Source organism: Herpailurus yagouaroundi, unplaced genomic scaffold (assembly GCF_014898765.1).
Source record: "Herpailurus yagouaroundi ecotype Mexico unplaced genomic scaffold, PumYag 67641, whole genome shotgun sequence".
Taxonomy (NCBI): domain Eukaryota; kingdom Metazoa; phylum Chordata; class Mammalia; order Carnivora; family Felidae; genus Herpailurus; species Herpailurus yagouaroundi.
In genome coordinates, this window is record NW_024420442.1 from 6200611 (window position 1) to 6213638 (window position 13028).

The 13028-nt window shown below is 41.5% G+C and overlaps 1 protein-coding gene and 1 long non-coding RNA gene across 8 annotated transcripts in view; one reads left to right on the forward strand and one right to left on the reverse strand.

Annotated features, from left to right (window-relative positions):
* GRIA3 (glutamate ionotropic receptor AMPA type subunit 3) overlaps positions 1-13028 on the forward strand; it is a 267365-nt gene that overhangs the window by 121950 nt on the left and 132387 nt on the right. For all 7 annotated transcript variants that reach the window (XR_005788042.1, XM_040467969.1, XM_040467966.1 and 4 more), the window contains one exon: positions 11257-11444. Coding sequence is in view for 6 of the 7 variants with exons in the window: in XM_040467969.1 (XP_040323903.1) it covers positions 11257-11444 (188 nt within the window). In the remaining variant the exon portion in view is untranslated. The remainder of the gene's footprint in view (positions 1-11256; positions 11445-13028) is intronic.
* The window catches only part of LOC121025420 (uncharacterized), a 72796-nt gene that overhangs the window by 25024 nt on the left and 34744 nt on the right, over positions 1-13028 (reverse strand). The window lies entirely within an intron of this gene.

The window sequence follows — 13028 nt, forward strand, 5'->3', positions numbered from 1 at the left end:
TGGTGTGATTAGGCAAGGTGAATCAAGCCATGAGTTTCAAAGCCTGTGTAGATTAGAATGGGCCCCAGTACCAAAGGGGAGGGAGACCCAGCTAGATCTGAGGAGGAAGTTATGCTCTAATACACAAACGTACTTGTGGAATTTCTGGCTTCCCCCTGCAAAGGCATTGAAGAAAAGAGGAACAGAGACTTTAAGGAAGCCACAGAAGTCTTGTAGGCAAAGTTACAAGGAATATCCACAATGACTTTCCTGTTGGGTTTTTTTAAGTTTATTTACTTACTTTGATAGAGATAGCATGAGTGGGGGAGCAACAGACAGAGAGGGAGAGAGGAGAGAGAGAGAGAGAGAGAGAGAGAGAGAGAGAGAATCCCAAGCAAGCTCCACATAATCAGCATGGAGCCAGATTTGGGGCATGAACTCACAAACCATGAGATCATGACCTGAACCAAAATCAAGAGTCAGATGCTTAATTCAGCCACCTAGGCATCCTTCCTGTTGAATATTAACTTTTACTCAATACCAAAATGAATCTTTATCCAGAAAAACACAACAGAAACATCACTTCACATTAATATTGAAAGTTAAAACATGAAAAGGGTTGTGGTCATGGTCAAGTTGGGATCCACCACTGGAAAAACCATTTTCTCCCTCTGGACTTCAGTTTCCTATTTGTACAAGGAAGAGATTGGGGCTGTCACTAAATTCTGGCTCTAATATTTGAGAATGCTAAGAGACTTAGGAGAATCCTGGCCATCTCACACAACCTAACTTCTCTACAGTTCAGGCGAGATTCAGCCACTCTTCCTGGAGCCCAAGGCCTGCACAAGATGAAACATTAGCCTGTAACCCTTCTTCACACTGTTAAATCCACTGTCATATCCCCATTGGAAAAACTCAATGGAAAGAAAACAACTAATCAAAACGAGTTGATCTTCGTGATGTTTTTATGTGTGTGTTTCTCTTTTTAGCATGAGAGGGCATGTGAAAATACTTATTTACCTTGTAAGTTTGCACACCTCACTTGCAGTGTTTCCAAAGCAGTTTTTAGACCACAGGATTAAGTCAAAGGGAACTTTTTTCCCTCAAGGGAAAAGCATGCTCGCCATTGTCCTTAGGACTGTATCTCTAGCCCCTCTGTATCCTCTAGGCGAAAGCTTGCCCTTAATATTACCTTTGACAGCCTTCCAATAGTATCAGGATCAAGAAATCTCTGCACTTGCAGGCAGAATAGGCCTCAGTCCTTTGCAGTCACATCCAGACCCCTTTCATCTTTGACATAAATCTGCCTTCATTTTCTACCCCCTTTCCTTATTACTGGTAGCCAGCACCCATACCTGACCCTCAAATCTCAGAAATGTTAAGAGGTTTGGCTTAGCCTTGCTTTCTCAAAATTAAGAATGCCAAAGAATGTTTCCAGATAAGCACTCTCCTGATAAGAAATCTTTTCTTAATAGAATGCAAGCACATATTTTCTGAGCTTAAGTCCCACCTGGGTCAATCCACCTTACTTCTCCCTAGGCACAGGCCACAATGTAAGCTATAAACTACTGTGTACAAAGGGAAGCCTTTGTGTGTGTGTGTGTGTGTGTGTGTGTGTGTGTATACATATATATATATATATATATATATATATATATATATGTTTTATCCATTCATCCACTGATGGACATTTAGGTTGTTTCCATTTCTTGGATATTATAAATAATGATGCAGTGACCATAGGAGTGCATGTATCTTTTTGAATCAGCCTTTTTATATTTTCCAGATAAATATCCAGAAGTGGAATGACTAGCTCATACAGTATTTCTATTTTTAATTTTTTGAGGAATCTCCATTGGTGGCTGCACCAATTTACATTTCCACCAACAGTGCACAAGGGTTCCTTTACCTCCACATCCACTCCAACACTTATTTCTTGTCTTTTTTGATACTAGCCATTCTAACCAGTGCAAGGTGATATCTTATTGAGCCATTCTAAGAGGGTGAGGTTTCAGTTTGCATTTCCCTAACAATTCGATGCTGAACATCTTTTCATGCGCCTGTTGGCCACTTGTATTTCTTCTTTGAAAAACATATCTATTCAGATCCTCTGCTCATTTTTTAATTGGGTTGTTTATTTTTGTTGATGGTGAGTTGTAAGGGTTCTTTATATATTTTGGATACGGATCCCTTGTTGGATATATGATTTGCAAAAATTTTCTATTCAGTAGGGTGCCTTTTCATCTTGATGATGGTTTCTTTCACTGGGTAGAAGCTTTTTAGTTTGATATATTCCCATTTTTTAAAAATTTTTGCTTTTGTTTCTGTATTATTTTTTTTATATCAGACTTTGTGTGGTTGAGGATCAGAAGGCTTGCCTGTTCTGCTTTCTCCAGACGTTAAGCAAATCTACTCCAGATGGTCGTTCAAATTTCCTCTCAGCTGACAATGCAAACCAAGTTTACTTTCACCCAACACTGACGTATCTATTTGGGCATGCTTTCTCAGCTTATGATGAGAATAGAGCTATGTGATTCGCCAGCAGGGAGGCAAAGTTTGGGACACAAAAGAAAGATGGAAAGGCAGAATTACATGCACCACCAGTGTCAGAACCAACTCGAAACTTGACAAGTAGTCGGTCAGTAGTTACCACCTCGACCGGGGTATTTGAGTGTCAGGAATCCTTCAGGCAGCCAAACAGTACCTCCTACTTACTATTGTCTACAATTTCTCCATTAGAGTTTGCCCCTTTATGTTCAGTCTTTGATTCTGATTGAAAACATCAATTCTCCGTGGAGGGGGTCACCATTAAGCTTTAATCTGCCATGGGCAGACTAGTATGAGTAAAGGGTTTGATTTGGAGTGAGGGAAGATCTAGATGGGGAAAGAAGAAAGGGATATGGAAGTGAGACATGGGGAGGAGGGGGACCTTCTGTTCACAGACTCCCAAATTAGCTAAGGTCCCATCCTAATAATGCAGGTGCAAGGAAGAGAAGATTTGCTGAGGGTCAGCTTTTAATTAAAGGGAAACTTAAACAAACACAGTTATGAGGAATGAAGACCTCAGGGAAAATCTTAATTCGCTAAGGGTAAATTGGGCCGGGCGTGGGTGAATATTTGTTTTTATCCTGTTCCCTAAAATCCACAGACTGACATCCATATGCAAACACAGAGGGATTCTTGATCTTTCCATCTCGAGCTCCTCATACACAGAAGAGTTTCTGCATTAGCATCTCAAATTTAGACAATCAATATATTGATTTTGGTGGACACCAAATGTGTTTCAGTCAAATTAAAACAAAAACAAACAACAATAAACAACAAAACGTGGATTCAGATGTACTATAGGAATCTTTCCATGAATTCTTTTTAAAGAAAAGTACATTTGTAATATGAATAATCATACCCTGGAGTGTTGGAGTTGAGCTCATATTTTTGAATATCAGATTTCTTAGATATGACCAACTATAACTCAAAATAACTGAATTGGGCTTATCATCTCTCTCTTTCCTCTGCCTCTATTTTTCTGCTCTCCACTTGTATCTCAGAAACCACCTTCATGTACCATATGTAGCTTCCCCCATTCACTTACTTTGCCACAATATACAAGATAATTTTATCTGAAATTCCATGGAGACCAAAGATGTAAGAAATGAAGAGAGTGGTTCACCTAAGTTTCGGGTTTAAAGCCCAGGTGAGCACAGGAATAAGAGCAGAAGAGAAATTTTCATTTGCCTCCTTTCATCCCACATAATTTTTTAAGTTTATTTATTTATTTTTGAGAGGGGAAAGAGATGAGCGGGGGAGGGACAGAGAGAGAGGGAGAGAGAGAGAATCCCAAGCAGTCTCCTCACAGTCAGCACATAGTGCCCAACATGGGGCTTGAACTCACGAAACTGTGAGATCATGACTTGAGCCAAAATCAAGAGTCGGTCGCTTAACTGACTGAGCCACCCAGGCACCCCACATAATTTTTTTATGTACAAGAATATTAATTGCATAAAATGTTAAACTTCTGTTAATTAAAATGTGTCACAGAAAACATTAAATGTCAAATAAACTGAATTAAAATATATGTGACCTATGTTACAGACACTCATCATTAATATATTAAGACTCTTGTAAATCAATAAGAAAGCCATTGGGGCACCTAGCTGGCTCAGTTGGTAGAGCATGCTACTCTTTATCTCATGGTTGTGGGTTCGAGCCCCACGTTGGGCATGGAGTCTACTTTAAAAAAATAACAAAAAGAAAGAAAAGGAAAGCCATTAATATCACAGTAGGAATCTGAACAAAGGAAATAAATGGGAAATTCTCAAAATAAGGAATAAACATGGACACAAAAAGTTTTAAAAGTCATTAACTTTACTAACAGTCAAAGAAATGCTAAAAAGAAAGAGAATCTTTTTATACCCCTTTATCAAATGGGCACATGTATTATTCAATGCTAACAAAAGTGAAGAGAGACGAGTAATCTCATATTCTGCTGATGGGGACATAAAGTGGTACAACCTTTCTGAATGACAATTTGGCAATATGTATCAAAAGCCTTAAAAATGTCCGTAACTGTTTGGCCTGATATTCCTACTTCTAGACATTTATACTCTGGAAATAAGTAGAGATGCTGTATGAATGCTGTCATCACAGCATTATTCGTAGTAGGGAGTGACAAGAAACCATCGAAATTTTCATACTGGGGAATGTTTAAATAAAATTAAATATGTCTAAGGGATGGAATATTATGTAGCCATTAAAGCCATGTTTGAAAACATTGACTAACATAAGACAATGTTCAAGATATCATGTTAGTTTTTTTAAGTTAATTTATTTATTTATTTTGAGAGGTGGGAGAGAGTCTGAGTGGGGGAGGGGCAGAGAGAGAAAATCCCAAGCTGGCCCGTGCTATCAGTGCAGAGCCTGATGCTGGGCTCGATCTCACGAACCAAGAAATCACGACCTGAGCCAAGATCAAGAGTTGGACACTTAACCGACTGAGCCACCCAGCCGCCCTTATAATGTTAGCTTTTTAAAGACAAGTACACAAATAGTACAATCTGTTTTACTAAAAAAAAAAGAGCATGCAGTATGTTTATATAAAATAAAATAGAAAGAAATATCAAATGTTAACAGTGGTTATCCCTGAGGAACAAGAGTCACCCATACTCATATTTTTTTTTTACATTTTTTGTGTCTTCTCAAATGTCCAAAATGAACACATATTAATTTTATATTTAGAAAGAAAAACCCAGATGCTACCCCAGAAGAAGAAAAACATTCGTAAAGTGTTCTGAATACATTAGGGTCTGCTTCCCACATACTCAGTGTTCGCAGATTCCTCATTTACCACAGGAAGATGCGATTCGTAACCCTGGCCTGAGTCTTCCCCTCTTGACACTGTGCCTTTGGTTGCTTATTTCTGGATGGTAATATCCCTTCTTGGATCATACTTTTCTCACCCAGAACCTTTCTTCCAGTCATGAAGGACACCTAAGAAAAGAAACCCACTTCCACATTCCTCATTGTGTTGGGTCGCTATTAGAATAGGTCAACAGCTCTCAACCCTGGCTGTATGTGAGAATCACCCAGGGAATTTAAAATAAAATAAAGAAAAGCCCAGGAACCACTTGTGATTTAATTGGTCCAGGGTGAAGCTTGGACAGCCATTTTGTAAAGCTCCCAAGGTGATTGCAATGTGCAGCCAGAGTGGAGAGCCACAGAGGTAACTAAAGATGCAGAAAAACAGAGTAACACTTTCCTCAGCTGAATTCAGTTGGGTAACATAGGCAGGATGGACCTGACACCACTCCCCACTGGCCTCTAAGATACCCACCAGCTACCAGCTATTCGTGTGTTAAATGTCACAGTCTGAAGCCCGCTAAGCACGTCACCACCTTTCAGAGTCATCATGCGAATGACCTCATGGAATGGGCAGCCCCCAAGGTGATGCTCAACAGTCCTTTTCCTTTCCTTCCAAATTTGCTTGTGTGAAGGCCACTGCTAAAATGCAGCTGTGTTAGCTGGAGGGGTAAGACATTAAGCCACGAGCCGTTCTTACACTGGCGCCTGGAAAAGGACAGAATGCTGAGACAATGGGCCACAGGACAGGCAAGTTTGTCATTCTTCTGTTTTTAGATCAAGTACCAAATTTGTTCGGCGTGGAGCAGTGTTTCATTTCGTTTGTATAGTGAACAAAATCCTGACCTTCTTTCCCCTTGTGAAAATGATTTTGACAGTTGTAGATTTGAGAGACTTGTGTGTCTGCTGCCCCTCTGTCATGAGATCAACCCAATAGTCTCAGACTGAATTCCTGGGAGCAGATTCTGAGGTGGAGATCAGCATGCTAAAGTTTCTTGGGGTGTGGCTTCACTACCGACACTGGGGGAGAGAAAAAGGAGGAAGCAGGGTTGAGCAGAAGGAGGAGATGGGTGGTAGTGCAGTCCTAACAAGGCCTCAGCCTACCCTTCAGGGAGCTCTGAAGTTGGTATGGCCCTTGAGCGTTATCCCATTTGGGTTAAAGGGGTTGTGCCTTTATATCCTGTAATGAGCAGTCATTGGATGCAGGCCGCTCTGCGGAGGGAGCAGGACCTGAAGCCGGGAAGCTCTCCTCAGCCAACAACCTTCCCAGAAACTAAAGGAATAGGCCCTATGGTGCTGAAGGGGGATCTGGGTGGTACAGCACAGCAGCCCCACTAGCCTTTACCACAGTGGCTTCCTTGTTTAGCAAGAATAGCCCAACAACCAGGATTGGGTTGTCATTAGCCGTGGCCCAGTTCTCCATCCACCATCACCTTGCCTCCCCTCTGCTGTCATGCTCCTACATTTTCCTGGTTGAACTCAGATGACAACCCAGCATTCGCCCAGTCACCTATGTGGTCACGCCCAGTCTTTACAAATGAGGAAGAGAAAGAAGGGGGACAGCAACAGTGGTCTGGCATCGAGAGAATTTGCTGCTCAAACGAAAGTCGCTTTCAGTATTAACAAAGTTAGGCTTGCGAAAGCTCACACAGAGTGGAGGACAATTCTAAAGCTGCTAAAACAGCAGGCTTATTTTTACAAAGCCAAGGCTTTGTTAAGCACCTCACCTCCTACAAGCACCAACGCCTGCTTTTGCTCTGCCTCCAGAGACAGACTTCTCTTTTCTTTCTTTCTTTTTTTTTTTTCCTCCCGCAAACTCATATCTACTCTCTTTGGGCAGCTGCAACAGGGAACAGCCAAACTATAATAAATTAGGTACAAAAACAAATACAAGCTTTTTGGGGGGATTACTCACGGACGCGTACGGAACTGAGGTGAGCACCGTCCCCCAGGGCTCTACGGTACACAGCCACATGCTCGAGCTGACACGGGGAAACTCTGCGACGGTGGAAGATTCTGCAGTGTGAAGCCACCGTTCTGACTTCCTCAGAAAACGGGAGCGAGGCTCATGGCCCAGGAGGCCCCAGCCTCCAGCTCATTAAAAAATCAGTGGCTTTCTCTATTTAATTTTTGAGTAGGTAAGACACTCACATGATTCAAAGAACAAAAGTATAAAAAGATCTATAAAATCGGTGTTTATTAAGAGGCTTCTTATTTGTGGCAGTGGACCGCGTGCAGAGCTACACTCGACTGTCATCCGCGTCTTCCAGGAGCTTATGCTCTGAGAGGACAGCGTTGAGTCATATTTTTTAATCTTTATTGTTTTTGTACTTACTGAAAATAATACTGCTTCTTGTGAAACAGTTGAGCATTAACATAAATAAGTGGCCGTTCATGTAGAGGTTCTCTGTCATCCTATACCTCAGCGATAACTATTGCCAATTCTTCGCATTTCTTTCTATACATATACAAATATATGGGTTTTTTAAAAAAACTCTTAATGGTTATATTATTTTTGAGACAGAGGGAGACAGAGCATGAGCAGGGGAGGAGCAGAGAGAGAGGGAGACACAGAATCCAAAGCAGGTTCCAGGCCCTGAGACATCAGCACAGAGCCCGACGCGGGGCTCAAACTCGTCGACCGCGAGATTGTGACCTGAGCCAAAGTCGGACGCTCAACCAACTGAGGCACCCAGGCACCCCTGGGTTTTTTTTTTAATAAAAAAAAGAATTATACTCTAAGTGCTATTTTCAGCTTTATTCTATATGAAAAAATATTGCATAAATCTTTTATTATATAGAGATTGGACAGCAGCATAGCATTCCGGGTATCTGTACTATAATTTATTTATCCAGTTTTATTTGGAATTTTTAAACATCAGTCATACAGTTCTTCCAGTCGGCTTCTTTATTGTTTGTAACTGATTACCCTCGCATTCCGGTCTACTCCTTTCTGGAGAAATGAATGAGAAGTCAGTAAGGGAAGCTTCATGGGGGAAGAGAATCATTCACAAAGGTCTATAGGTAGGGGCAAATGAGACATACAGGTCTATTTGCCTTGAGCAGGTAGCAATGAGAATACTGAATAAAGGTGCAAAACCATCTTCCAGATTTGAGTGAATGTGAACATAGGGGAGAAGTACAGACTGGTATGAGGTGAGGGATTAAAGAAAGGGAGATCAAAGCAGGTTGGAATGGAATGAATGTTGAGGCCTGGATGCTGAGTCATTACGTAGCAAAGTCATTATGGAGAGAAGCGACATGCTTTAGTTGAATCCCAGCTTGATATCAATGAACAATATAATGTGGCTATTTACAAATATTAGCCATCCTAGGCTGCTAAAATAGCAGCCCATATCAGAGCGGTCAATAATCCCATTGTCACCCACACTGGTCAGATCACATCTGATTCAACAGGATCAATAAAATATTGACAAATATCCATAAGAGAGAGAGACGCAACAGGAAGGGAACCTATCATCATGTCATAAAAGTAAATGCTGTCGGATCGGGACATCTTCAGCCTGAAGAAAAGAAAAGTAAGGGGAGATGTGTTAATTGTCTTTAATAAATGTGGACCGTCACATGGAAAAGGGACTAAACCTATCTGTGTCACCCCAAGTGGCCGAATAGGATCAGCCAATAGAAATTTTAAGAATGTAGATTCTGACTCAATACAAAGAAATCCCTTGTCTTTTGCTAAAGGGTCTTTGAAAAAGTTTAAACATATCAGAGACTCCCTGATGTAATTTCCTTTCCATTATTAATTATTTAGCCAATACTTTCTTCGTAAATCGTACAGAAGTAAAATTCAACCTAGTCCTTGCCAAATTTCATAAATTCTTAATTAGTAGGATTCAAAAATAATGAGACCTGATTGTACAGTGCTTAAGAAAGATTTTCAAATACTTTCATCTCCTTCTTCCTGTTTATTTCTTAATCCCATACCTTGGCCCGCCATGTGCCCTCAACTCCCACTGAAGTGGAGAGCACACAGAAAACCCACACGAAAATGTAAATCTGAGAAATAAATATGCGTGGTTGGTTTAAAAAGAGTAAGAATTAACATTTAAAGCAATGGTAATTTACTCTGATCTGTAATTTTGAGCTCCTGTGCTGAAATTGCTCATTTGGAAATTACCAAGTGCTTGGGTCTCATTTGTGATCTTCTTCCTGCATACACCCAGCACACAAAGGAGTCATAATGACCGGCTGAGTCACTGCTGCCGTCTCCCTGAAGCGTGCTCTCCAAATGTCAATACCATTTTCTCTGGTGCAGTGACGAAGATTCCCAACCATAGCTTGCTTACACTATCGGACAAGCCCTGGAATGTGTTCAAAGGGCACCGAGATCTTCCGTTCTCTACTGCTCCGGTGGCCAAATTGTCATGCCATAGATCGTTCTGGCTTTGCAAACCATTCCCATTACCCATTTCTGTTAGTTACTACCTAAATAGAAATGGAAAACAATTTAAATTTATGGGAATAAGGGAGCTGCTTTTGACCACATCCAAGTAAAATGATGTCTGTACTTGACGAAATTACACGCAGATTATGAATTCCTCCCAGAAGCAAAAATAAAGTCATGATATCGTGTTAGAGATGTCGGTTCAATAAAAGACCAGAACATGGAAAACCCTGTGCTGTTCTGTGGCTCCCACTTGAAGATCCACCACTCCTCCCAACTTCTCAAACGCTACCTCCTACAGGGTTACCCAGAACTTAGCATCCCATCTTTTCCATCTTTCCCATTCAGCCTAGATCCAGGGTGTTAGTAGTAATAGCTGTCAGATGTAAATTAACTAAAAAGGAACCAAGAATCCCTGGTAAATTTCATTAAGAAAGGGGAAGAACTCAGGAAGACTTAACATGATTGAACTTTTTCATAAAACTGTGATCAAAGGACCAGTATGATATCTTTGTTATAGACTGTCTTTGTCAGGTTTTCTTAGAGTTATTTTACTTGAGAGACATAATTTATCTTGTTGGATAGTGATATCCATGTAAGAATCAGCCATATTATAAATAAGGTTCTATCTCTACTGAAGCTATTTCTTTTTTTGTAAGTTTATTTGTTTATTTTCAAGAGAGAGAAAGAGAGACAGAGAACATGAGCAGGGGAGGGACAGAGAGAGAATCCCAAGCAGGCCCTGTGCTATCAGGTCAGAACCCAATGCAGGGCTCATTAACACAAACCGTGAGATCATGACCTGAGCCAAAATCAAGAGTTGGATGCTTAACCGACTGAGCCGCCCAGGCGCCCCCCTACTGAAGCTATTTCTCATTCCAAAGAATGTTTAGTGGAAGATGAAAGACATGAGCTGCAACAGGAAACATTGAGGCCAGAAACAAGGAAAAAGCTTTGGCATTCAGGCCATAGATAGTTTGATCATGCACGTCAATAAAAACAGTTAGGTACTATAATTCAGCTGTGATTGCTCAAGTCTGGCCTCGATAAACGCCCAGCCTGGTGCCCACAAGTTGTAGAATCTTCTTTTTTTTTTTTTTTAATTTTTTAATGTTTATTTATTTTTGAGAGAGAAAGAGAGACAGAGTGCAAGTGGGGGAGGGGCAGAGAGAGGCAGACACAGAATCCAAAGCAGGCTCCAGGCTCCGAGCGGTCAGCACAGAGCCCGACGTGGGGCTCAAACTCACGAGCTGTGAGATCATGACCTGAGCTGACTGCGGACACTTAACCGACTGAGCCACCCAGGCGCCCCTAGATTCTTCTTTTAAAGCAAGATAAACATGCCGACTGTGTGGATGGGTAAAGCTGGGATTCTGAGTAAGCCTGCTTTCCACAGTGGATGTGATTCAAAGGGACCCAATGGACTGTAATAGAAACTCAGTAGAACCTTTAATACCTACAGGAAGATTTTTAAAAAAGAAAAACATCATCGTAGCTGTTCTTCCTTCTTTCAGGATTTTCCATTCTCCAAGCGATCATGGAAGCAGCCGTGCAAAACAACTGGCAAGTGACAGCAAGGTCTGTGGGAAACATAAAGGACGTCCAAGAATTCAGGCGCATCATTGAAGAAATGGACAGGAGGCAGGAAAAGCGATACTTGATTGACTGTGAAGTCGAAAGGATTAACACAATTTTGGAACAGGTACGTTGGAGATTTATTCCACCCCCAGCCGACATGTTAAATCATCAACCTCGGGCAGTTCCCGTCTCTGCTAATAAATTAAGTAGCCAACGGACTAGATTTGCCAACAGTTTTTGATAGTCTCTCTAATCTCTTTTTTTCCTCCCCAGTGGCTGCAGGGGGAAAAAAAGAAAAGAAAAGCAAATCTAAGCTGTTGAAAATTGCATCCCATGATTAATCTGGAAGTCTCTGCAATTTAATGCTACCTATCAGATAAACACACCCTTCTACACGTCTGTTTCATGGACAGCTGACTGCTTCAAAGTAATCCCCTTCTCTTTCCATGCCTTCCTCCCTGCAGGGGATGGACAAGGGATTAGGCAGGGCAGAAGGGTAGGGTTTTGTTTCAGGGGCCTAGTTGCAGATTGTCAAGACAGCACTCCCTGGATTCGAATTTGTGGATAGTTTTTGCAGAATATCCCTCTGGTTTCAGAGAGAGGCAGAGAGAATGTGTAGACCATTGTGGAAGTAGGATGGCATGTGAGGGGGGGGGAAGTGTTTATGGTTTTTAAAATGTGAACGAGTTGAAAAAGACTTAGACTGAGGGGAAAATACCACTCAGTGGGCCAAAATGCATACGTGACAAAGCTCGGGTATTTAAACTTAAGACTAGGGGCGCCTGGGTGGCGCAGTCGGTTAAGCGTCCGACTTCAGCCAGGTCACGATCTCGCGGTCCGTGAGTTCGAGCCCCGCGTCAGGCTCTGGGCTGATGGCTCAGAGCCTGGAGCCTGTTTCCGATTCTGTGTCTCCCTCTCTCTCTGCCCCTCCCCCGTTCATGCTCTGTCTCTCTCTGTCCCAAAAATAAATAAACGTTGAAAAAAAAAATTTAAACTTAAGACTAAAAAATATTAGAAGAAATGTTTCACCGTAAGCCAGATGGATACTCTGTTTGGAGTAAAGAGTCCAAGTGAAACGTGATGTAAGTGTATTATTTTCCTCGGAAGTCTCAATTTTCCAGTTAATAACAAAGTGTCTATGTTGCCATAAACAAAACTGTAGGGGAAACATTTCCATTCTAATTCGATCCCAGCGTACCTGGGGGCCAAAATAGCTTCGGAGATTGAAATTGGAGTGAGCAGCCATCGCCTGGGAAAGCAGTTTTATAGCAAATTAAATATTAACAATTTGTCAGATATGCCCCCATAAGAAGAGAATGCAAAAAAAAAAAATAAGGAAGGGAAGAGGAGGGGAAAGAAGGAGGGAGAAAGGGAGGGAGAGAGGGAGAAAGAAAGAGAGGAAGGAAGAGAGAAATCGCTGACCCTGCATCGTAGAGATACAAAGCCACAAAGCTGTCCCCTTCCTAAGAACGGCATCACCTCTAGTGAATCACAGCTCACAGGAAATCTAGAGCATAGCCTGGCTAAATCAGATTTCCCAACTAACATTCTCTTGAGCTACCCAAATGATCCACCCCTCCCTTCAAAAAAAAAAAAAGCCTTTGATTTTCTTAGATCTTGAAAGCAAAGAATCAGGTCAGTGATGTTGGTGCATGCACTACACGCCCTCTAAAATTTATACCAAAATAGCCTTTTAGTGGGTGACCTA